This window comes from Polyodon spathula, chromosome 16 (assembly GCF_017654505.1).
Source record: "Polyodon spathula isolate WHYD16114869_AA chromosome 16, ASM1765450v1, whole genome shotgun sequence".
NCBI classification, from domain to species: domain Eukaryota; kingdom Metazoa; phylum Chordata; class Actinopteri; order Acipenseriformes; family Polyodontidae; genus Polyodon; species Polyodon spathula.
In genome coordinates this window covers 8,246,354-8,271,989 of record NC_054549.1, presented here as the reverse complement: position 1 = coordinate 8,271,989, position 25,636 = coordinate 8,246,354, and the positions used below count along the sequence as shown (strand labels likewise).

The window sequence follows — 25,636 nt, the reverse complement described above, 5'->3', positions numbered from 1 at the left end:
CAGTGCAGAATAGAATGATTACGTTAAGTGGCTATAAATAGCACAGTAAGATGCAAGGCTTTTATTAAAAAGGGAATCGACACTTCTAGATAAATCTGATTATTGTGCTTTGAAAATCACAGCCCACACAGCACTAGAAAAGAGGAAAGGTGTCGCTTATGTTCCGATTGACTGCATTATTATTCCATACATTATAAAATCAGATTACAATAACAAAAAACAAACAGCATTACAGTGCAGCTTGGTGCAATCTACATTAGCCCACACAAGATCCACACCGTTATTTCAAGCAGAGGAGTTTTAAAAATCCTGTTCGTGGGTTTCTATCATTGACTTCGCAAGACAACTTTATGTTAACATTAGCATTTCCTTGCAGTCTCTGTTCGTGACCTTATAATTAATTCCCCCAAGTCAACAGCTTTGCTGTCTCTCCTCTGAAAACATACAGCACATGAATCAGGTTTAATTAAAATGTGCCTTAAGCAAGAAGTATACAGATTTGTAGCTGCAGTTTTTTGCATTTTAATGCAAGCAGAGTTTAACCTTTTAAAAGGGGACATTTGTTCATTCGTTCATGTCACACACTGAGCTGTTGACATTCCACTGCAGTGTACACAAGGAGCAAAGATGGGGTCTATTCAGCTGACCTGAACACAATTACACATCTAAACACCGTCTCAAAACAAAATTAGGTCCATACAGATCCTTTTTAGTTTTCAAGACAAAAATACACTCAAGAGACTGACACTTAGAGATCTTGCATTTCTTAACCCCTTAAAGTACACTTAGTATTACAACATGCAGCCACATGGTGGCACTGTGCGCTACATAACGTGCAGTGCAGCCATCATATTTACCTTTACAATTTCAAGGTGAAAGTAAATAAGAAGAAATACAAGAATGGATCCTACTGAAACCTCACTGTTCTTATAGAGAATCCTATTCCTTAGAGGTAAAGTGAACCAAGAGCTAAAAAAAGACAGATCGCACTGGAGATAGAATAAATAAGCAGTCCACGGGGGGGGGGGGATAAAGTGCAACCCCTGCCTGCAAATGTGCTACTTTCTATAAACTAGCAATGCATGGCTTCAGCATGACTTGCACAGACAGTACCTGCAGTGTCACATTGCCTCTGCCCTCCTCCTTCCCTTAGCTGCCCCACACTGGCCAAGCTACTGCTCTTGAAGCAGCTGCTGCAGTTCACATTGCAGGAGCGTCACTCCCAGGTCAGCTAGCCTGTATCTGATGAAGTAAATAAACCAGGACTCTGTGGAATCCAACAATTTCATAAAAGAGGTTCAAACACATCTTCTTCTGAAAGAAAATAACAAAACAAATAAAAACACATTACAATGCTAAAACAAATCCCAAACAGCTGAAGGCTATTTATGTCTGGTTTGGTCACTTTACTGTGTGCGTGTCTCTTTTCTGACATTTGTTTTGTGCCCCCCCATGATGATCTGTAGTAAATAGCTTTGAGACTCTATCCCTCTGAATATCTGGTATTCTTCCCGATCACTGAGACTTCAGCTGGGCTGGGGTTTGTTAGTATGAGAGTTAGTTTTGACATAGCTGTTACGAGGGTTGCTCACAATAATTAACTCATGATAATATATGAAGTGATGGCTGTTGACAGCTGGATGCGTTATTTTAGCATTGTGTGAGAACTCATAGCCCTGGAAGGAGAAAGTAAGAAGAGCGTCAATCTGACACACCTTCAGACTGAAGAAAAAAACAAACACAACCTATCAGCCCAGGATTCACAGCCAATGCAAATAATGTACCCAAGAGCATTTCAGTGTGAAAAATATCCCCCGTGATAATGACAGCTCTGGGGCCCCTTTGCTTATTTGACTGTAATCCTATAAAACACTTGAGGATTATGTGAAAATGAGATTCATGAAAGACAGACTTGAACAGGTCACAATCCCTTGATGAGCCACAGAAAACGGGTTTGTATCTCATAAGAGTTATTTTACAAAAGGCACAAGTTGTGTTCGAGATTCCCGAGCAGAGCTAAATATGAGGCAATTGACTATTATCCATAAAAAGCTATGTCTCACCCACTGATTAGTTTTCTGCATTCCAAGTAATGACACTCACCAGCCAGGCTATTAAAGAAAAGTATTTATCCCTCGATCATCCATTTCGTGACGTTGTCATCAAATACTGTATTGCGTAACTAAAGTAAGCGACTGGGATATTTTCAAAAATAGGAATGTTTTCTTTCAAATCCCCCTCCTTAAAATTGTTTTATTTCTAATGGAATTATTGCATAGTGCACAGCATCACCAGGTGGCCAACATTGCAATTACTAATGGAATAATAATGGAATTTTGGGATCCTAAGACAAATAAATGCAGCATGGATCCTAAAAGGAAAGCTATATATACTTACTCAGAATGTTTGAGTAATATTGATATATTCTTTGACAATGGAAGCCATTAAATATCATCTATACTGCACTGGTCTTTTTCACGATCAATGTGCAGTGCGGTGGTGTGAATAGCCTGTCACAATAATCAATTTCCATCATGAAATCATAAAATGCCGGCAGCTTTCCACAAAATATTTTTTCCAATGTGGCTAATCCAGTGATCTGCAAACTTTTCTAAATAACACTGAGACGTGGTAGCATCTATAAAGCAGTAAACCATGTCCTTTATATTAGCCTAATTATTGAAGTGAACAATTTTCTGTTAAAAAAAAAAAAAAAAAATCATGTTATTTTAAATTTGCCATTGGTGAACCAGTCACCATATTTTAAGAGGAATCACTAAAAATACAGTTATAGGTGTAATTTACACAGGAACGCAGCAACATGTCTCCCTCACTTTTTCGATGACTGGGAAATGCCCCCCTCCCCTTTAAAACTTTTATTTTTAAAGTATGTATTTGTCTAATAATATTATTAAACAACATAGCTCATAGTTTGTCCGGATATAGCCCCACAGCACTTCCTGTTTCCCTTTTATATTTGCACAAAATAATTTTTATCGCTGTAATTAGATGGATTTGCACCCAGACTGACAGCTCTTCAGTCCAGTTGGGGTTCTGAATCTTCCCCCTATTTCTCAGAGATAACAGATGTCATATATCAGCTTAGCTCTTATCACCACCTGTCAGATTAAAACATGCATCTGAACTGCCCAGAGGTTTGACAGTCAACCTGTCCTCTGAGGGATCTCATGCGGTTCCCCTGTACTCATCATTCCCAGCGATAGCTCCCACAGGAGCCAGGGGATATCATAAATACCGGAAACTAAAGATCCAAACCAGGATGAAACAGTTTCAAACAGATAGTTGTCAGATAGTTCAAAGTCAATGCGATAGCAGCTTAGAGAGATCCAGATGGTCCTGTGTGATCTGTGATCCGAGTACCGTCAAAGAACGCTGGAATACTGTAACACATTTTCCAGCTAAAATCAGATCTGGGAAGCAATCACGGACCGGATGACCAGTGGCCAGCTTTACTAGCAAAGTGTGGTAAAGCAGGGTAAAGGCACAGTAAACTCATGGTAAAGCACGGGCAAGCATAGTAAATCACAGATGGACATTTGAAGGCATTGTATAAACCAAGGTTAACAGCATGGTAAACCTGTTGCATAAGCATAGAAACAGTGGCAAACTATTATAAGGGCTTCTCCCTAGCGACCACCACTGCCATTTAGTTCCTGGTGCCCACAAACATAACATCGACTGAAAAAAACCAAACCCAGAGACCTACTTTAAACCAGCGCTGGTACACAACAGTTTGGACCAACTGTCTTTATTAATAAAATTGCGCAGAGCACATTGCCACCAGTACTGTGTACTGTACTTCTGCATTCACTGCTCTGTAGAGAGCTAAATATGTCTTTTATTAGCTGGCAGTCTGCTGCGGAACACAGCACAAATTTGTGCACCAGCACAATGAAGCTATCTGGAGCGTGCTTCCATTCCTCTTCGGTAGTGTGAGGTGCAGGGATGCTATTTTCACCATGGACTGTGCTGCTCAGATGGCAAGCTCCATGCAAACTGTGTCTGCTCATGCATTATACAGGACCTACACTGTCTCTGGAGCGCGTCCAGACTCCCAACCCCTTTAATGCAATTATTCTTCAAGGGAAATAACGTCTGCTTACATTGTTTGCTTGCTTGTTATGTATGAATTTTATTACACTTTAACTCAATCACAAACCCTCTCTGAAACAGTCGGAAAAGGCCATCGACTACAAACTCAATTGAATTAATGAGAATGGAATTTAACGAGACGTGGCTCCACAGGCCTGAAACTGCTTCGTGCGGCATTGTTCTTTCTCAGTCGTTTTAGATAGCAATTGTGCCCTCTAGTGGTTTTGCATTCATGTATCTATCTATTTATTTAGGTGTTTATTTGCTGTATATGTAAATGTGTTCTGTGAGCAGATTCATTGGCGAATGGCTTCAAGGCATCTGATATAATCCCATGGAGGCTCTTCAATGGATTTAGTCCCTTATAATCCTGATATCTGTTATCTGCGAAACCGACAACTTTCTCTGCAAGGCCTCGAAACTGAACTGCATTATTCAAAAGAAACACACACGATTATTTCACTGCCCAAACCCCATATACAGATTTACATTTGAATCTTATTTTTTGTATCAGAATTCCCTGGAACGTACAAGCCACATACCCGTGATGTACTTTTCTCTACATAAAATGGCATCATCTATAAATCCTTTTTGTTCCCCGCTTGTTTATCGAATGAGCTCCCTGAGCCAGTCCCAGCATGCTGAAGATTCCCATCACAGAACAGAATGACTGTATGTTCCGTGGCGGAATGATTGAAAATACAAGGATTCCAAATGTTTACATTCTTCCCACCGGACTTGATTCTCTTAGCTCTGTGTCCAGACATGTAGGTGACTTCAGATCTCTATGAAAAAGAGGGCAGATAACAGACTGTCTCCTGCTAAGCACTACAGCAACAGGGAGGAGGCTGGGCGTGAAGGATGACCCTGCACACCATAAAAAGAGCTTTTTATCCATTCAGAGCAAATTACCATAGGCTTTAGAGAAGGGGTCTCCATCCCTGGTCCTGGAGAGCCTCTATCCAGCAGGTTTTCTAGATGTCTTTACATCATCAGTAGCTAAAGATCTGGAACACCTGTTAATCTTGACTAATTAAGCCAATAATTGGTTCAATTAAGTAACAGAGATTGGTTGAAACAAAAACCAGCAGCCACAGAAGCTCTCCAGGAGCAGGGTTGGAGACCCCTGCTTTAGAGGAATAAATGTACTATGCAATTAAAATACCACTTCAGATTCTACAGTAAAAAAAATCACAAACTGTATATATTTAATAAATTGTATAATCAGTAAATGCAGACTATAATGGCCCAGTTACCCAAAAGTTTTATTTTGTTTTGTTTTTTCAAGCCAATTTTGTAAATATAATACAGTTTTGTGCTTACTGGGAATACAAAAGTCATGTGTATAATGTCTCAAAATACTCTTTAAATAACAATTAACTTCACAGAACAAACACTTTGAAATAAATTGTACCATGTGGGTAGGACCCAGTGTTTTATATAAATGACTGTAGGGTCTCTTTCATACTTCACTCAAGGGAAATGATATTTTATAAATACATGCATTGTATCTCAATACAACAAACAGTTCAGTCAACATTAAAGTCAATAAAACTTCAATAAAACTCACCAAACTGGAATACTGCTGAAGCCTGGAAAACCTGGCTGTCTCATCATCATTCAGACAAAAAATAACCGATAACTGCCTCTCTTGTAAGCAGCAGAACAGATGTTTTGCTTAATAAATGCATGGGAACCACAATGAGTAATTAGGTCATGTGTTGCGGTCTGTTTATCTCTCCAGCTATGCCATTATACAAGCTACTCTTCAAAAGGAGGGCAGGGAGGTCAGTACTCACTATGATGACAGTCAGCAACCTACATTTTGGAGGCTGGTACTGTCATTCTCCTTGTGCTTGCGTCGTGTGCCATTTGATTATGAGGGATTCTGTTAAATCCGTCCAAATTGAAATAAAAAATAAGACTTATTTTTTAGTTTCCATGGGCAGTTTTTTAGCCCAGTTTAAGATATCTCATACAGCAGCTTTGTGCCTCAGCTGGTGAAGTATTGGCACAACATACACTATTACTGTGGTCTGCTGCTTTGTTACTTTTAAATCAATCTAACAATCAGACCATCTGCGTTCCAAAATTACCATCACCCATCCCTGACACCTGCTTGCCAAAACATCTTGATAATAACTGGCAGCAGTTTTGAGTTTTATTTTCATGTTTGCCTTGTAGCTACTGTGTCTTGTATAGCCTATGATCTGATGGCTTACTTATCAGCTAAATAAAACAACAAATACACAGGCAGGATTACAAACTTCCTCTCGATGTTGAGCGAAGCCCTTCAAGTCATTACTGGCTCAAAATAAAACGGTGATCAGCTTTGTGTTATTTTAAAGAACAACAATACAATCTCGTTCTTGGCCTAGACAAGAACACAGCAGGCCCGAATGTGTTTTACAAGCCTACCTGCCGTTCCTCTTTGTTAAGAGTCGCCTGTCCTAAACCACCCGCTAATCTTAATACACATACACTTCTCACTAACCCTCAACAACCCACCTTAACCTGTTCAGCAAAGCCATGCAGAAAAACAACCCAAAGATCAATGACATTGTTTTGTGTCTCGTTCCAACACCAATCTTTGACTATGTAATGTTAGCTTAGGTAAGGTTTAGGGGTGATGCTTGTAATTGCCTTTAAGAACCATTTATCAGCAGGTATTAAATAAATCAATTCATTAACCTTTTGATTTCAAAACCAGAAAAGCTGTCCTTCCCTCACCTTTACAACACAGTATTTGAATACCTGCTGATCAATACTTCTTAAAGGCAATTCAGGGTCTGCAAAACCACCCATGTGTCTTACACTGAAAAAGGCACAACAATATTAAGCAAGTAAATTATTATGCCTGCTTAAATCTCCACAAGGGAAATTGACAGTGGTTGTCAGGCAGAACTAGCAGGGCTTTTAATAGTGATTAATTGCAGAGCTGTCATGAAAATGAGAATCCAAATACAAAATCAAGAGGTGCCCTTATACCTAAGAATGCAGACTTCTATTATTAGAAAAACAAAAAGTTGGGCACTCATTGGTAATCTATGCATATTGGCAGTGTTAATTAACTTATTCTCAATAGCCCTTTTATTTGTTGGTATAGGGTAACACTTTACATTAAGTGTCTCTAATTACTGTGTATTTACATAGTCGCCACTTAGTAAATACGTGTGTACTTACTATGTTTCGTATGAAACACTAAAACTGCAACAGGAGCCAGCATGTGCAATACAATCCTCATCTCTCTGAAAATGAAAGTTTCTTTTCTGAAGAAGCTGAGATTGTATTAAAAACAGCTGAGGCAATGGTCCCAGTGTTTAATTAGCTCAGTTCAAACACTGCTCGTTACCGTTCCAATCTCTTTCTGTGTTTGGTCTCCACGTTTTTGTAAACAATCTGCTTGGGAGTGATGGGGAAAAAGCACACAACACACCAGTGCGAAGGGGCTGGTCCGAGGTCTCAAGAAGCTACAATGTTAAATGAGAAACAATGCCGTCTTCACATTGACTGGGGAGACGAAAGCTGACTCATGGATGACCTTATATGTCTGTAGACAGTTAATTACTCAGCGCAGATCTATAGAATTTTCGGTGGGTTTCAGTAGAATTCTAAGGTAAGGTCTATACATGTTAAAACGATTATGGTAGAATTGAATTTATTTAATCATTTTTCTATAGGCTGTGGAAAGCGGAAGTTCGACAGTACACTACCTTATAAACAACTGAAATGCTAAAAAAAAAAAAAAAAACAAGTAAATACAAATGTGACTTTTGGGGTACAGAAAATACCAAATCGCTTTGAACAGATTTTTTTTTTTTTTTTGCCAAATTGAACATAACCCAAGATTTAAGCAGAATGAGTTTATCTTCAAACTAGGAACTTTGGAAACTCTTGGAATGAACATTCTATTCTGACACACTCATGACATCATCCACAGGGCTCTTGAAAACAATAACAGGTGTATTGCACTGTGTTTCCTTTTCTTTCCACACAGCTACAGAAGGGCTTTTGTCGAAACGCCCCGAGATAAATTATATTTTAAATCATTCATACCATTTGTGTACATCCCAAAAAAAAAAACTTTTATAAACATTCATATTGATAGTTATCTTCACCTCTCCCAGAAAAGTAAAAGGCCCTCCAACTTAGCTGCTAACCACTGTATGCATTGTGGGTAATTTAATAAGAGCGATATGCCTTTTCAAGCTCTGAACTCCCACAAAGCAAAAAAAAACACAAAGCAGGGGTTTGTGAAAGAGCCAGCATGTATGAACAATAGCGCACACAAGAAGCAAAGGTGAGCGGAGTTAATCAGCACTGATCACTGATAGCCTGACAGCTCCTATTAAGCACAAGCATCCTGTGTATTCCACATATAATGACATCCTCGCTTCCGTCATCATATGAAACAAAGTCTATAAAAACAGTGCAAACAGTATTTTCCCAGTTTCATTGTAAACGATGCTCTTTGCTAGAAGGCAGGGGCAGGCTCTTAAGAAAGCGAATGTAAAACTTCTGAGAAACTCAGTCAAGCAGACAAACATCTCAGCTGTCTTCAGTGTACTGTGTTCTTCAGCCAAAACTTTTTAATCTACTTGACTTGAGTTTCTGATCAGTTTTACTGAGTGTTTGAGTGTTTTGAAGTTATGAAATATTTCTGAATAAGGCTACCTTGTTTATAATAATAATCTTTATATAGCACCTTTCATAGTGGACAACCAGAACAAAGTGTTTTACAAGATGCAAGACTAAAGTGTGTGAACTATGCATCAGCTGCAGAGTCACTTACAACAACGTCTCACCTGAAAGACGGAGCACAAGGAGGTTAAGTGACTTGCTCAGGGTCATACAATGAGTCAGTGTGCTGAGCTGAGATTTGAACCGGGGACCTATTGGTTACAAGCCTGTTTCTTTAACCACTGGACCACACAGCCTCCTATTGGTTGGGGGCTGTTACTGACTGGCAAGGGTTAACTAGGGTATTCAAACAACAGCTAGTAAGTCATCCAATAATAGAATGACCTAAAGCCGTTTATAAAGCCAGAGAGAGTTTGTGGGAACAGAAGCACTGTGCTAGGTCAGTTTTCTTTTTCACAGGACTCTTCAGTGTTTTCACAGATAGCAGTTGCACTTACCCACAGCAATGAAGTTTGCAGATAGAAAGGACTTGCAGCGGTGCAAGCTGGTGGGCTTTGAGATTCCAGGCTCCCTCCAAGGTTCTGACTTTACCTTTGCTGAGCTCCCAGACATCATCCTGAACCCAATCTAGGATATTCCTGCGGGAGGGATGTTGTAGAAGTTGGAGCCCTTTCTGAGCGTTACAGGACTCCCCAAAATTATTTTGTTAAGGTACCGATTCCTCAGTTGGGTTTTTTTTTCAATAAAGAGGTTTCGCAGTAGCTCAAAGTCGAACAAAAAATTCCCTTTCTCGGACTGTCAGTTTCCTTCAGATATTAAACTTTGTCTGTGTTTGCAGAAATAGACAAAAGCCCTTTTTTGTTGCTCGCAGTTCAAGTTTATTTCTCAAAGGACATGTATCTCACCCAGTGCTTCAACAGCCTCATTATAACACCCTGTTATTTTTAATATCTCATTAACAAAACAATAATAATAAGTTGATGTTATACTGATACAGAATCAGTCATGCTTGTTTTTATTTCCAGTGCAGGGTGAATGTTCTCCTTGACATCCTCAGACAAATGAGTGGGTTCAGGGTTCAGTGGAAATTGGAAGGAAGGAGAGCTGTTAAGTGGCTGCTTTTCTTCGTGTCCCGTCCTCGATCACGTTGGCAATGCTTTGAAAGCCATGAAGAACGAGCAGCAGGGTTCTGCTGGGCCTGCAGACAACGTCAATGGAAGCCAGGGAGCCTGTCTGACTGGGAAGCCCACATAGCATACCTGTGCTTTGGAAGCAGAAAAGGTAAACGTTAGGGCAGGTGAAACAAAAAAAGCTTCTAGTTTTTTTTTTTTTTTTACTTATTTGCAGGCCAACTTTGCTGTATCAGACCCAAGTTTCCCCTGGTGTGTCATGCAGTGACCTGAAAGCTAGTCTCATGAAACCAAGTTCCAAGCCACAAAGTGGCTTCGTGTTCACTCAGCTTTAGAACTGCTATTGAATTTCCTATTGAAAGCCAAAGCGTGCATTGGGACAACCTCTAGCAAAACAGGATCTTGTATCACATGCCTAATTGTGTATCTCAGCTGTATGATTGCTGGCCAGGAAATGATCTGCTTTACTTTACCTAACACAACCCTGTTCAGTGACTGACAGAGCTTCTACGCCAGTGGATTGCGATTGCATATCACTGGTCTATTCAGTAAGGAGAAATGAAATGAAGGATTTACACTAACTTGCGCAGGCATGTTCCAATGGGGGCACTTTCAACATTATCATAATTCTCTTAGTCACTAATTTCTTGGTATTGAAAGACACTACTCAGGTGGCAGGGCTTTTGTGAAAGCTTAGTTTAGCAGTTTGGACAACAGCCATGATAACGCAGAATGATACACTGTAGCAATACCTTGCTTGATTTTTTTTGTATTAATTTGTATAAAAAATAAAATAATGAATGTTTACAGCTATCTTCCATTTTAAAAGTCAAATGAGGTATATCAAGAATTAACATCTTTCCCTGGCTTCCATATGGCATGATAAAGTTATTTGCATGTTTATGATTGTACTTAAGCGTTCTCTCCAGGACGCATGGACTGTGCAAGGAGATATTAGTTACTTTGTAAATACATGTGCACTTACACAATTACAATGAGATTTTGCATAGTTACAATGTAGTTTACGTGAAATCTTTTTGCACGATACAACCTGATCCTTAACCCTAACCCTTTTCAATTGTATACTTACATATATCCTGCAAAAAGATTTACACATTAAATACACTGGAACGATGCATAATAACATTGTAATTATGTGTAAATACACATGCATATACTAAGTAACTACTATGTAAATACACAGCAACCAGAGGCACTTAATGTAAAGAGTCACCCTAAACAGTACTGCTTCCACAGGCTGTGTCAGCCCAGGTATGGGCACAAATGCATGGTGTGCAATGAAATACTATCTCACAGCCTTAGGCCCCTTAAAAGCTCACACACTTATCAGTGCTGTGTCAGCCGGGAGGAGTCTTTTACAATGTGTCTTCACAAATGTTGTACAGAATAGTTGACTGATCAGGTTGAAGGTGAAAACCCTGAACAAACGCAGTAAAAGGGTAGCAGCAAAGCCCAGGATAGTAAACATGGACTTGAAGGTCAGAACAATGCAAAGAACATGCTGTGTGTACAACATAGTTCAATACACACGTCAGAAGTCAAGAGCACCGAGACTCCCTCTGGTGAAACCTTACAAACTTCTAAAAGGTCAAAGCTAAGCCGCTCCTTTTTCAAGCACCCTCTTTTCTCAAGTATGAGCATTACGTTTACTTTGAAAAAAGAGCTGCTTCAGCAATACTATATACTGCCATCTAACTTTAAATATAACATTTACCTACAAAACAGAATCCAGCAAGTGTATGTATGTATACCCCTTCATTAACTGGACAAGCAATTACAATTTACAACATAAGTCATTTTCAGCCTGTTATCCAGGATTCTTAACTGACAACCGAGTCAGAAGCATTGAGATACTATACTGTCTCAGTCTGGCACGATCACAACTAATCATTTCTTAAGAAAATGAAGAAAGAAAAAAAAACAAGAACTACTCTTCACTACCTTTACTTGTTTTAAAACCACCAACCAAATCGCGACATACAACACTGCTCTAGAGTTTTTAAGTGCTGTACAATAAGCAATCTGTAGGATGGCTTCTCTGCAGTATTTGCATAGTGAGGAGTGTTTTTTTTTTTTTTTTACCTTTCACTTTGGTCTCTGTTTCATTCAATCCACCGATCCCTCAGCCAAACACTTGCAGTTAGACAAGGATTCTCCACCCCAGAAGCTTATAGTTTCCCAAATGCTCCAGAAAGAAAATATTGTGTTTTATAGAGACACTGGAGACAGTTCGCTGTCAGAGAGCACTGTAACCTCACACAGTCTGGGTGGAAAGTTAAGACTGAGGGAAGTGAAGAGCAGGTCTTGACTCGCACTCCGACATACCGGGAGGTGTCAGCTAACAGGGCTGGGGGTTTACAGGTGACGAAACGCTGCTTTACAAATTTCCAGAGCTCAAGGAAATGACAGAATCACATGGTTTTAGCAGGCAGCCCTTATATGGACACGTGTGTATGTGTGTGTGTGTTTTTTGCCGAATAACTTGGTAGCTAGGATTTTTCTCTTCTGCATAATTAATGATCTTTTTCTGGTTCCAAACAAAATTTATTTTTTGGTTACAGGCATTTTTGGTTACATGTGCCTCCCCTTATCACAGTTGATCACCGTTAAAGCATAGCAAATTGTAATAACGCACAGTACAAGCATGGTAAAGCACAGGCACATCATAAAGGCCAGAGAGGTACGGTAAAGCGCATTAAAAAACATTTTTAAAAGTTCTGTATTTCCAGTTAGCTTACAACCACATACTGGGAGTCGCTACTGGTGTGCCTACTGTTATTACAGTACTTTAATTACCATGGAATTACATAGTAACTAATCAGCTGTGAAAACACTCATCTGCATTAAATTTCAATCAATGTAGAGTCAAACCTGCTTAATATCACTGTGTTAATATCACCCTTTGCTTATTATTACAGCATTGAAATGCCTGGCCACAGTATAATGGGGTTCAAGCCCTCACTTCAGTCCCTTAGTAGTGATATTAAACCTGAACTCTATAATATCCTCGCAAAACAACTGGTTTGAACCACATAACCAAAACAGTGTTTTAAATAAGCAAGGGCGTCTTGCTGGAAAGAGCAGTGGCCCTGCTGTTAAGCTCGGGTGACCCCGTTCGTCCTCGGCACAGCGCAGCCATTTGAATCTTACAGTTGTTATTTTTCTTTCCCACCTCAAACATTGCAAACACTTAGATAAGCGGATAAGATTTATCTGCGTAATAATGTGCCCCTCATGTAGGGTGGACTCTTTGTTGCAGAGCGATTTGCATCGAACCACAACAGACTAACAACAGTAGATATCAGCTGACGTGAATGCTGTGCACAGCTTTCAGTTTGTTATCTTTAGGGTGGGGATTCAAAAGCACTGAACTCAAATCATAACACCACATTAGAACTGCTCTCGAAATTCAATCGAAAATCGACACACTTCTGTCCAGAAAAACCCAAGTGTGTAGGCTTATTCTCAGTCCGTGAACAGACATAACTCTACAATACGGCATGAGACCCTTTTTATAGAAATCGAATACTATGTACTCTAACGCACTGTCACTACTCCCCTGATCATCGTGCAGTTGAACTTTCATTTCCAATACATTTTCTACGACGACAAAAAATAATTATCTTCAGCCGTCCTTATTTTATGATTTAGCATTCGGCACTGTTGAAAAGGTCACGTCTCAAACTGGTACAGAGCCGGCTGACAGTGTGAGGCTGACACAAAGGGCCTTTCTTTAAGCGCGTCGGGCTGCAGCTGGACATAGTGGCTGAACTGAGTAAATAAATAACCTTTTTCAAATTACAAACAGCATAGCATTACAAAGTCCTTGGTATATCCCTAATATTACATTTCTTACATGTTTTAATGTCATATGTCCTATAATAATAATAATAATAATAAATAATAATAATAATAATAATAATAATAATAATAATAATAATAATAATAATAAGTGTACTGTATTGCTGTTTCTGTTTTCTGCTTAATTCACGTTCACTTGTGTTTGCAGTCATGGCTTCAATTCAAACTAAATGAGTGTCTTCTTTACCAATCACCTATCCTGCTGCCATTAAGATATCTATCCCCTGTAACGAATCGCCCTAGTAAAAGTTTTCCATGGAAAATCTGTACAGCAATTATGAAGTTTCCCTTGGTTATATAGCCATGGTTATATTGACATTACCACTATTGTGATTGCATTGTAAGTTTAGTATAGTAACAGCAGTATCCATAACTTCAAACACTTCAAACTGAGTCAACAAGACAGTTTCAGCTACAACTTAACTAGACCAATTCATAACTTGATTCCACTCAAATGACAGTACACCCAAGAAAAACAAAAGCATAGCCCTTTACCTTGTTGTGCAATGCAGATCCCCTTGAGAATCCCTGTCTTCACAGTTCTAAAGCCCTGCTCGCTGTGGACTGGCACTGCACATGCTCTCTGCTCTCCACACCAGGAAGCTGTTATCATTTGATCGCTTTATCCCTGGTGGGTGTTCCCATCTTAAACATTAACTAGCTGCATTTAACGTGCACACGGATCTGGTGCTGTGTTAGCTTTGAAATGCACTTTAAAACACAAGGCACAGGAGCTGCACAATATCCTACACTGGGCTACCCACCTTTGCAGCCTTTTTTAATGCATGGTCTTGTTAATGTATGGCGTTCCATCCTCACTTGTGTGTTAAGTGCTTGTAGTAAACATGAATAAATGCTAACTGCAGTGTAACTGTATGCAGGGAACACATTGATGTGCATCCAGCGAATCTTGGAAAAGCAAGGTAAGGACCGTGGTAAAGCAAGGCGAATGCATAGCATATTTAAACTCTCTGTAAGGGTGCATGCGTTGTCTCCTTTGCATTTGAGGAATGGTGGATAAAAGCAATGACCCCTTTGTTTCAGTGGATGAAGTTCAGCTGACCCCGTTCGCTTTCTAAACATCCTGCAAGAGGACAAAAGCCTTCGTCCAAACTACGAAGGCTGCACCTGCTTCTTCACACTCAGGTGAATATGAACAGACCCAGGAAGCAATGGCTGTGGGCAGCTTGCGCTGTCAGCAGGGAGGCATGCTGCTGCCTGCCAGCTCATATCAACCAGCCAGGTGAACGCAAGACCTTCCTATTATCAGAACCACTGTAAGCAATGGCGATATTACTAGTGCAGTTTTACCCCCACCTTTCTTTGTCCCGGTTGCACGGTAGTATGATGAAGACTGAGACCTTGGGCACTTGTGTGTAATTTTAGAGAGAAGAGCAAGCCAATCTCTGCAATTACTCCTTCATCTGTTCAGAGAACGTCAGAAACAAAGTCCAGGTCATCTTCAACGGGCAAACCAGCAGAAAAGCGGATTGTAATTAGAATGGCAAATTCCATGGTTTCCCATCTAAAGCACAGCAAAACACTACAGTTGTGGTTTGTCCCGTTGGGGTAGAGGCCAACCCCCTGGCCTGCTCATAATGTTATTTGAATACATATTTGGTGTTTACTGATTAAACTCACTGCACTATAAAACCAGTGGTGACAGTTAGAAGTCAATATTATTGATACAGACTGTACACAAGCATGCTAGCTGAGTGCAAATGTGTCTCTTAGTAAACTGGTTGAGTGAGTGGATCCTTGTGATGGTCTGCAGAACAGTAGCGTGCCCCCTATGCTTTCTGCTCATGATGCTGTGTTAACTGCGCACTGAAGAATGGCACAAGGCAAATGAAGCTGCTGTTCAGCTGAGCATACAAGTTTGTTGGGTTACTAGGCGCAGTAAAAATCCATTGCCAGGAAGATGTTAAAAAGCAATTTCCTCCTAATCAGGTGTTCCTTTTACTGCCTAATTATAAGGAATAGATCTCAGGAACTGCCCAAAACAATCGCACTTTAATAGATGCTTATAGTCCAGGTTGAACGACAATCTTTACTGCAGACCAGGCGCTCTTTTATCATTTGGTGGCTTTGTGAGTAAGATAAACAGGTAGGTAACTGATTGTTATCTCTCTGTCACAGCTGGTGTAGAGTGCGCCCAGGGGGGAATTAAAGAACAGAGGCAACAGGAAAGCTACTGTACATATCTGTGTGAGCGACAAACTGCTGACGAAATTCAAGGAAGAAAACAGCAGCAGATCCGATATCATTAAAAACATATCTCAAGTGAAAGTCCTTCATACAGTTGGCCTCCTGTGCAGTATTATTGACACAGACTGCATTGCCTTTAAGCTTGTACCTTCAATTGGTTTCACAATGCAGACAATGTTTCATAGAAGCCACGAATCCCTTCTTAATCCCTACAATTTTCCCCAGGGTTTCCACTGCATAGAGGGGCTGGGACAATGAATCCGGAGTGACCTTCCTTGTATCACCATCTGTCTAGTGGATCCTTTCTCACAACTAGGTGAGTCTGGAGCACATACAGTAGCACTTTAGTGACTAAATCAACAGATTAAGACTATGATTCGGTTTGGATTATAAGACCACTATTTTCTGCACCCCAATTCTCACTGCACTAAGGTCAAGACAACAACACTGTCTGCTATTCACAGATCTAGTGATCTGCAGGGTGCTTGCTTGCTTGCTTTCTTTTTTCTTTTGTTCTGCCTTTATGTTGTGAGCGGGTTTTGTAAAGTCTTTTATCTTGCCTGCTCTAGGTTGCAGAATGGAATTGATGTGTTCTAGTTAAGGATATGCACGCTGGTAATATTCAGCACTTAATAAACATTCAATATTAAAATATGCAATAATACTAAGATACATTTTTTATCAAGTTTCGTTAAGTATTACTGGATATTAAGAAATTGCACTCGCTTCAAATCCTGTCCCTGTGTTTTTCACATCTCTCCAAAAACATGTTTTTCAGCAGTAAGTAACCCATCTTGAGTGCCTGGGACTAGTAGCTGCCAACTGATATTAGAACAGCAGCTAGAGATCTTCACAATACTGTATCTGACACATTTAATACAACAAAGACTCCGGCACTGACAATGAAAAAACAAACAAAAAACCAGGAAACAAAATGACTGGGTTATATTGCAAACATAAAATTTAATATATATATATATATATATATATATATATATATATATATATATATATATATATATATATATATATATATGAATGATAAGTCAAAGGAAGGCAACAGGGGACTCTAAATGATCATTCATGTTTACCCTTGCAGTAATTTCTCTGAGTGAAGCTGTTCTTATTTACAGCCTGGCCCCCTGTGGGTAAAGTTTCCTTCCTCACATTGTGTCTGATAACTGGACTGTAGTAATGTTTATTGCACATGTGGCAAGTGATCTCCCACTGTTGTCTCCAGCTGTTATCATCAGCCACTTATTGCATTGAAGGCACACTGATAATCATTCCGCTAGTGTTTTGACTGACACGCAGGTCTCCTGTAGCGTTTTGAAATAAAGTAACAAGGTCTTTATTGTATTTAGTGATGTCAGTGAATCTCCAGCAGGATTAATACAGAGTTAAAGAGCGAGAGTCATATTCAGATCCTGCCCCTGTTTTGATCATTAAAAGAGACCCTAACATAGGAAACAGATTCAATACAAAATACAGCATGCATACATATTTCCATGCTCTAGCATTCCGTGACATACTTTGGCACTGTACAGTATGTATGCGTTTTAAATTAAGGTATAATAAAATGATTATTCAATGCAGCGGTGTGATTTGGCGGTTTGAGCGATAACCCAAGCCCGAATGCTGCACTGAATTCGTTGATTGAATCTGCCCCCATAGTTGTTAACACCCCTTCAAATCAATGCAAATAGACGCTTACTTCTCCGATTACCGGCTCACAATGAGGACTGCTCACAGATTGTCTGATAGGGGTTGCCTTGCCTGCTGTCAGACAGGGCTGAGACTGCGCGTCAAAGCCTTCTTAATTCACAAACTTCCAAACCATGCACGGTGGTATCATTGCACAATGCGTGTCAGGTTTACAAACAGCTCTCCCTTATCAGATCGCTGTGCATCTGCATGACACGGAAAAACATACCCTGAAGGATTTCCACTGAGACCTTCCTTTGGAGTTAAAGGTGAACAATAAACACCTCAAAAACCGTGATGTGAAAATGTTTTGACACAAGTGGCAGAGTGTGTGAGTGTGTGTGTGTGTGTGTGTGTGTGTGTGTGTGTGTATATATATATATATATATATATATATATATATATATATATATATATATATATATATATATATATATACATACACACACACACACACACACACCAATATTATAGATATATATATATATATATTATATATATACACATTGATTCATGAATATATGGCTATTATAACATCGACCTGTAAATCTGTAACCTGTAACACAAAAACTTTTATATGCAAATACTTATTTTGAATTTCGAATGGACGGATTGTCCATCTCCTGGTATATGAAAGCAGTGGTTCTTATTTTGAAATAATTTACATGCTGGTTTCCTCACAATAAAAGGGATACCTGTTTATCCATTCAGTGAATTGTTACCCTTATAAAGAGGTGATGTTCCCTAATAATTGCTGTAAGGTCGTGTACAATGCAATTCCAATGACTTGACTTTGACTGATTCTGAAACATATGCAGCTGCACCTGGAAATGTAACACAACTAGACTCGTCCCTGATTTCTCTGCACGTCTACCTTTGTATTCCCAAGTAAACATTTAGTTCCTTACAAACCGGCAGAAACGACACCCAAATCAATTCCACTTACCTTTTTTTTCTTTTCCAGCTCAGCAAAGCTGAAAAGCCAGCCTGCCTTCTTGTTAAGTGCGTTGTCTTCACGCTGTGTCCGCTTTCATTCTGCAAGAAGTCGCAAGTAAACTAAAGTTTGCAGCTAACTCCACCTCCTCGTGCAAAGTGAAGGCTGTCCTGCCCACACCACCTCTCCAAGCACTTCATCAAACAGCTCCGAGGTCACTTTTATCAGAGTGGGAGTGGTGACCGCTTGCTGCCAGCGCATTGCTCACACGGAAGATGAAGAGAATACTGTAGGCTGCTTTCAGAGAAGAAAACACAAAGAAACCGGTTCTACAGGTTTCAGGCGAAGGAGTCTTGTGTGTAACTGAATCCCTCTTCATCAAAAAGAAAAGAAAAACTCCTGAAGACTGACACACAGCAGTGTATTGGAATTAAACTAAAACAAGAAAAGTCCAAGTGCAGGGGCACGCTGAAAGAGAACTGTGTGTGGGGAAAGGTCAGAATAGTTAATTATTACAGACTGTGCTTCCTTGAGGAACAGTGCTCTCAATGCCAGCAGGTGGGGCAGAGCTGCAATGGACGAGGCCGGGTGAAATTTAACTCCAGGACTGGAAATGCAGTGCCTTTTAAAACGTGCTAGTGCTAATTTATCTTATCAGCACTTCTGAGCTGTAATGTCAGTGCTTACTGACAAAAGACAGTACCCGAGGCCAAAGCACGCTGAATCCTTCCCTGTCTTCTTCTGCTGATGTGGATTCCTAAGCAAATCCCACTAGGATTTTCCATATCTCATCTCATGATAGGGTTGCTATCTAAAAACAGGGACATCGAAATGGGTTTGTTAAAAGTTTAAACCCTCTTTAGTAATCCTATATAATTCCAACGTTGAAATCTTGATAATATTACCACTATAGTATTGACAACGCATTCATATTCTGCTGCAGTGATATTGTGTCCCGGTTTATCTCACATGTGCTCAATTTATGGTACCGGTATTTTAAACCAGGACGATCCAGGGAATAACAGAGGCAGATGGCAACTCCATCTCATAATTCCTTGGCTGTCTAATAGACACATTTTCTATTCACTGCATCAGCTTGTTTGAGTCGCTCTCTGTATAAAAAGAAATCCACAAGAAAAATCTGATGTAATTTCCATTCTGGCTGATTTATCTGATCAATGACAAAGCCTGCTTTATATATCGGGCCGTTTGAGATGGGAACACTTTGAAAGCGTTTTAAATAAAGGACATTTTTGTGAGAGCTCATTTAAACACAATTTTCCACACAACACAAATTTTCTGTAAATATGGATCAGTATTAATGTTTGCTTTTGTTTTTATCATCATTTTCATGTGCTTTACTACAAATTTCTGATGTACATTACCACAGTAAACTTCGATATTGTCTATGCCAGCTTGATCACTACACACACATTTAATCAATGTCTAGTGACACAGCCACTGAGTCAATCTCTTCCTTTTGCTGTCTTGTTTGTTGCTGGGCTTGTGTACAGTATTGTAAGTACGGTAGGGTTCTATTTAATTTTGGCTTAAACAAAAAATCAGCATTTAAACTTGTGGGAAGTTTTGTAGAAAATTACCTCTTTATTTTGCTCAGTACGGTACTGGGAAGAATGGTACTGCTGTCAGAATTATAACTTGTAAAAGGTTTTTATTTTAAATAAGCATGACTCGTGTGTCAGTACGTTTATAGACTTACATATTACCAGCTACGCTTACAGTTGGGAATAGTTTTAAGGGTAGGAATCTGTGGTGCCACTAATAGTAATAATTATTAAAATATGCATTATCATAAAGTTTAAGCTGCATTGTAAGGGGAGTCACGCTTTATTAACCTATTAAGTTCTGTTCTCCTCATTCGAGGACAGGCTACTTTGTACTTTGATGCAGTATTCTTAACAGCCATCTACCTGTTATTTAAATGTTCTCTTTAACTATATTGTTATGATAATTTACTCTAATTGTGTTAAACTTAAAACAAAGTCAAAATGGAATGTATCGAATTACATAAATATAGCTTGAGTTCTGATTTTTTTTTTTTTTTATATAAAGACAGTTTTATTTGGTATTTAATGGGTTAAAGTATTAATTAATGCTTCAATTTACCACCGCTAGGTCGCGCTGTTAATTTCTCCCTAACCTCCACACACTTTTCTTCTTGCTCGATGTAAATAAAGCAGACATCCGGGTATTTTGGTGGGTGGTGTGCGGATCTAGGATCTCAGGAAACTGCCTGCAATAGGAGGCAGGTTTTTGAAATTGTAAAATTTGCCAGCAGCACCACACTAAATCGGTTTGCAGCAGTATTTCGATATGAATACAAAACCCGCGTAGCCGATTTGTTTCGCTACAGAACTCAAGCAATTTGTATCGTTTTGCTGCTGTTTTGGGATACGTAAAATATATGTGAAGTTCGACACATTTTTCCTTGTGTTATAAGGTGAAATGAGACTAGTCTAATTTAGGGAGGTTTGTGTTGCACAGGCTATATTTTTAGTGCAGTACTTAGATTGCTTCCTGCTATGCTGCAGGGTACAGTGGTGAGACCATGCAAACGTACCTTTAGTGAATTCTGATCCGTTTTCTCATTCTAAAATATGCTGAAAATGTTTTAAGAATCAGTGAGGTGGAGAATGCATGTTGTTGATGTTCTTGACATAGTTGCAAAATCAGGTGAACAACAATACGTTATATTTTTCAGTCATTCATAAAAGAAAATAGTCTAACCCATGAACTGCCATGTTATTTAGGTTTTACGCGATGCCTCTGCAGCCTGCAAACCAACCACAGATAATCCGATCCACTCAGAAAGATGACTATTACCAGAACTGTCTTCGGAATAACGCCAGTGAAGCTTTTCAGACATTAGCTGGTAAGACAAAAACGATTACTAATACTGTAGGCAGTCACGGTGGTTGGTGATTGCATTGTAAGCTCCAGCACAGATGTGTGTGGTTTTCAGTGTCTGATAAATTCACTTGCTGTGACAGTGGCACATTAAACACTATTATAGGGAAATGAAGGCAGAGGGGACATGGCATCTTATTACTTTCATCTCTTCTATTTTAGGATCTAAAAAGTGGCTGGAATGGAGGAGAGAGATTGAGTTGCTGTCAGACCTTGCGTACTACTGTTTGACTACATTTGCAGGCAAGGCCGAATTGAAAGGGTTTTGATGAGCTGTTTGAATATGTATGGTTTGTCAATGACGTGCCTCTGAAATCGCCTGGATTCTTTTTGTCAGGTTTTCAAACCCTCGGGGAAGAGTACGTCAGTATCCTCCAGGTTGACCCCACTAAGCGGAAGGTCCCTTCCCGTGCCAGACGTGCAGCTTTAATCTGCCTTCACGTCTTTGTGCCGTATCTCCTGGACAGGACGCTGGCCCGACTGGAGCGTGAGCTCCAAGCAGAAACCGCGGGGCCCCGGGCTCCTCAAACCAGAGGCTGGAATCTGACCTCGTTCTTCAGAGAAAGGGCTCAGTGGGCCGTGGGGAGACTCGCAGAGACACAGAGGAGGACGCTTCTTCATGCGACGTACGTTCTGAGGCAAGGAATCACGTTTGCACACAGACTGCATGTAGCTCTCTTCTACATTAACGGAGCGTTTTACCACCTTGGGAAAAGGGTATCGGGCGTTTGCTATGTAAGTACATCGATTTACATGCATTGTTTTCAGTACTCCATAGTTTAAAATCTCCAGTTATGATGCTTGTTTTGGGTCTTTTTTTTCTTTGGCTAAAGCCAGGCACATTGAGAAGCATCTGCTGTATGCAGAAGGTCTGCCAATGCAGTTTTACAGCTGCACCCAAAACTGATCTCAGCATCTTTTCTGTGTTCTCAGCTCCGTGTTCGAGGGTTGCCAGGGGATGACCGGGCTGTCCGTACCAGTTACAAGCTCTTGGGCGCAGTGTCTGTACTGCAGCTGGCACTGACTGTTGCGTTGCAGATCAACAACTTCAGACAGAGGCAAAGGGCCAGGCAGGAGTGGAAACAATACAGAAACCTCGCCTCTTCTGGGTACAGCCATTCTGAGATTCCTGAAGTTAAGCCTGCTGCTGAGATAAGGCACCCATTGCATTACAGTTTGAGCCAAGCTGGGTATTACTACTAACATCAGTGCATAGATTGCAAGCTGATGTGCATCTAATTAAGCACCTCAGCACCAGGAATAGCTTAAACTAAGCAGTGAGAGTCTTATTGCTCTCTGTGATATGGGCTGAAGAAACTATTTGGTAAATTTAAAATATTTAATCCATAATGCTTTTGGTTTGTTTGTTTGTTTGTTTTAATGGGTTCTTCCTCCTCTGTCACTGTTAATCCCTCTGCTAAATGATCTTTTGTTTTGCAGCAGTTCGTCTCCGGATCTCCTGTCTGCCCGAACCTCTCGCTGCGTCCTGTGTTTGGAGCAGCGACGTCACTCCACAGCCACGCCCTGCGGCCACCTCTTCTGCTGGGAGTGCATTACAGAATGGTGCAATACCAAGGTGCTTAATGCAAGTTGTGAAATGGTGAAAACTGATGTGCGTGCGTGTCGTATAGACTTGGCTTGCTAGTGCAAGCATTAGGACTCTGTAGACAAGCCAATACCTAATAGGATGGTTATGGTATTTTATTAAGGTGAGCACTAAAAGTCAAGCAGACGAGCGTTTCTAGTGCTTAGTACTTAGTGTTATTTTGAAGAAGGCTCTAGATGAAACTTTTCTCTGCTTGACTTTGCTTCTTCTAGATTTACGTTAGAAATCTGATTGAGCATTTTTAAAATTATGAATATTATAATTTCTAAGTATTATTCTTAGCTGGTTCCACGGAGATCGCTTGCCATCCAATGGTAGGTGACCTGTAAGATAAAGCTATCACTATAGCTTAAGTCAGGTTAATGCAATCCACTACAAAATAATCAGCTGTTTTTAAAAATCAGTTTTTTTTCCCCCTTCTTTTTGCAGGAAGAGTGCCCGCTGTGCAGGGAGAAATTCAAGCCCCACAGGCTTGTGTATCTACGGAATTACAAATAGAAGAAAGAGAGGCGATGAAGCAGTGGTTCCTCTGTATGAGGGAGATGCTAAATAACTCTTTGCTGCCAGTACAAATATTCCAAAGGTGTTAGGAGTTTAAGATGGGAAGAATAGTACAACCAGCTGCTCCATTATGTAGTGTTTAGTCAGCAGTTTACACTCGCTGGTCTGGTGATGGAGAGGCACGCTGGTGATGGATTATACCCGTTGCAGGAAGAATTCAAGTTGTTATCATATTCAGCTCCAAAATCACCTTGTTTTGAGTATGTGGTTTTAATTGAGATCATAGTAGAGGGAAGGATACAATACATTGTTGTTTGAAGTAATTGTTAATTTGTAAATTTGATTTTGTAAATTGACTGTAAGCCTCCAGGTACAAGCTGGATTGAATCAATCCTTGTTATGAATTATGAAAAAAAATAATAAAACTACTTGTGCATCAGTTTTGCGTTTTCCATTAATGTATTTACTATGTAAAAAGCGGTCTGGTCGTAGACAAAGAGGACTGTATCACTATTACCGGGAATGTAATCGTTAAGGGCCATTAGCCACACACAACCCTCAGATGTGTTTAAAAAAAAAAAGTAATTTGCACTCCAGCCCTCAACAAGTGTTCTTGGCAGCGTAATAAAAAAGGGGGGTCCAGAATAAATGCAATGTGTACATGTAATATTTTTGTATCCCCTGAAACAAATATAACGGGGATGGGAAACGAAGACAGTTGTATGAGCGACTGGCTTCTGATCAGAATACCTTTAAGCGACCCCGCGCATGCTCGGTTGACAGCGTCTCTGTTGTCAGTGAAGTCTGCAGAGCGGCGCCAGTTTTGAATTGTAAATACTGTGTAAACTAAGGAAAACAAACAGAGTACGTTCAACTGTCTCCGGGTTCATTGGGATTTTTGACTTTCATACATAGTTTTGTGGAAAGATACAACGGAAGTACATTTCGTATCGGTAAGGTAAGGTTTTAATACCAGTATTAAATTAATTTTTATAAGTTACTGAGAAAGTATATCCTGTATACATGTGCTCAAAAATAAATTACTGTAAATTGTGTTGCTTAATAAAAATAGCTGCTCTTTTGTAAAGTTGTGTGTGTGTGTGTTTTCAAATTTCACACAGTTATACCGGGCACTAGGAAAGCGCTGCCCTGCACAGATGGCTGATTCAATGTGTAACTAAGTAACAAAGTCACTGATCTGTCTGATCCGCTTATCCATCGGGCTGTCGTGAAAATGTAGACTAAAGCAGTGAGTTTGAAACAATGGAGACAAAAACAAAACGGCAAACATTTTTGTTTTCATTGACTTAAAAAAAAAATGACATAAAGGTACTGAGAATCCTTAACGATATTCAAGAGTGAGTATAGGCGTCGCGTAGTGGCAACGTGTGTGTGTGTTGCTGTGCAGTATTGCATGCGATTGTTGTGGTTGAAAGAGACGGCTGTTTTTCAGTTTCTGCAGCTAACGATTGGAATGTGTTACAGTTTAGAGTAAAGTTAAACAGTTTTAAATCCCTCCTGACTGATATCTGTGTTTGCTAATACCGAGTTTTCTAGTTTTAAATGTTTGTATATATGTGTATATATATATATATATATATATATATATATATATATATATATATATATATATATCTCATATATATATATCATACTTAATAACACACTTGTAGAACCAGTCCAGCAATAACTTTTACTCTTAGACAAGAATTAACTGAGTAAACCAATTTATTGCATTATTATTATTATTATATTATATTTTGTTATTATTATTATTATTATTTATTATTATTATTGTTGTTGTTGTTGTACAGTAACGTTATATATATATATATATATATATATATCCTATAATATATAGTGTTGTTTGGTTAATATATTATGTTTGATATATATTTTTTACAAGATCGTCAGTTTGCATCACTTCCCAGGAACCCTGTGATAGATACAGAAAAAAATGTGCAGCGAAGTGCAATGTTATACTGTATT

General features: G+C 39.5%; 2 protein-coding genes across 8 annotated transcripts in view; one reads left to right on the top strand and one right to left on the bottom strand.

The window, feature by feature from the left end:
- LOC121328671 (1-phosphatidylinositol 4,5-bisphosphate phosphodiesterase eta-2-like) overlaps positions 1-19,357 on the bottom strand; it is a 112,933-nt gene extending 93,576 nt beyond the window's left edge. Inside the window, exons 1-2 of one of the 5 annotated variants that reach the window (XM_041273594.1) lie at positions 18,625-19,357; positions 9,252-10,018 (exon numbers count right to left, since the gene is read on the bottom strand). In XM_041273594.1, coding sequence (XP_041129528.1) covers positions 9,252-9,369 — 118 coding nt within the window. In that variant the 5' untranslated portion in view covers positions 9,370-10,018; positions 18,625-19,357. Of the gene's footprint in view, positions 1-9,251; positions 10,019-11,987; positions 12,202-14,261; positions 14,327-18,624 lie in introns of those variants that run through there. The other 4 variants (XM_041273595.1, XM_041273597.1, XM_041273593.1 and 1 more) reach the window with 4 other exon arrangements.
- Positions 19,358-20,839: 1,482 nt separating this feature from the next.
- LOC121328457 (peroxisome biogenesis factor 10-like) lies at positions 20,840-24,639 on the top strand. 3 transcript variants are annotated; one of them, XM_041273131.1, is made up of 7 exons: positions 20,840-21,073; positions 21,384-21,505; positions 21,703-21,783; positions 21,878-22,275; positions 22,474-22,649; positions 22,981-23,116; positions 23,576-24,634. In XM_041273131.1, the coding sequence occupies exons 2-7, from the start codon at positions 21,394-21,396 to the stop codon at positions 23,642-23,644; spliced, it is 972 nt and encodes a 323-aa protein (XP_041129065.1). In that variant the 5' UTR covers positions 20,840-21,073; positions 21,384-21,393; the 3' UTR covers positions 23,645-24,634. The 3 variants fall into 3 exon arrangements, with proteins under 3 accessions (XP_041129065.1, XP_041129063.1, XP_041129062.1); XM_041273129.1 differs by lacking the exon at positions 20,840-21,073 and having other exon boundaries at positions 21,080-21,505; positions 22,984-23,116; positions 23,576-24,639; XM_041273128.1 differs by lacking the exon at positions 20,840-21,073 and having other exon boundaries at positions 21,080-21,505; positions 23,576-24,633.
- The last annotated feature ends 997 nt before the right edge of the window (positions 24,640-25,636 follow it).

Bases quoted from the DNA above. Each gene is read 5' to 3' on its own strand.
- LOC121328457 (XM_041273128.1), top strand. From the start codon at position 21,373: ATGTTATTTAGGTTTTACGCGATGCCTCTGCAGCCTGCAAACCAACCA. The intron at 21,784-21,877 runs GCAAGGCCGAAT...TCTTTTTGTCAG, and splicing joins CTGTTTGACTACATTTGCAG to GTTTTCAAACCCTCGGGGAA. The intron at 23,117-23,575 runs GTGCTTAATGCA...TTCTTTTTGCAG, and splicing joins CAGAATGGTGCAATACCAAG to GAAGAGTGCCCGCTGTGCAG.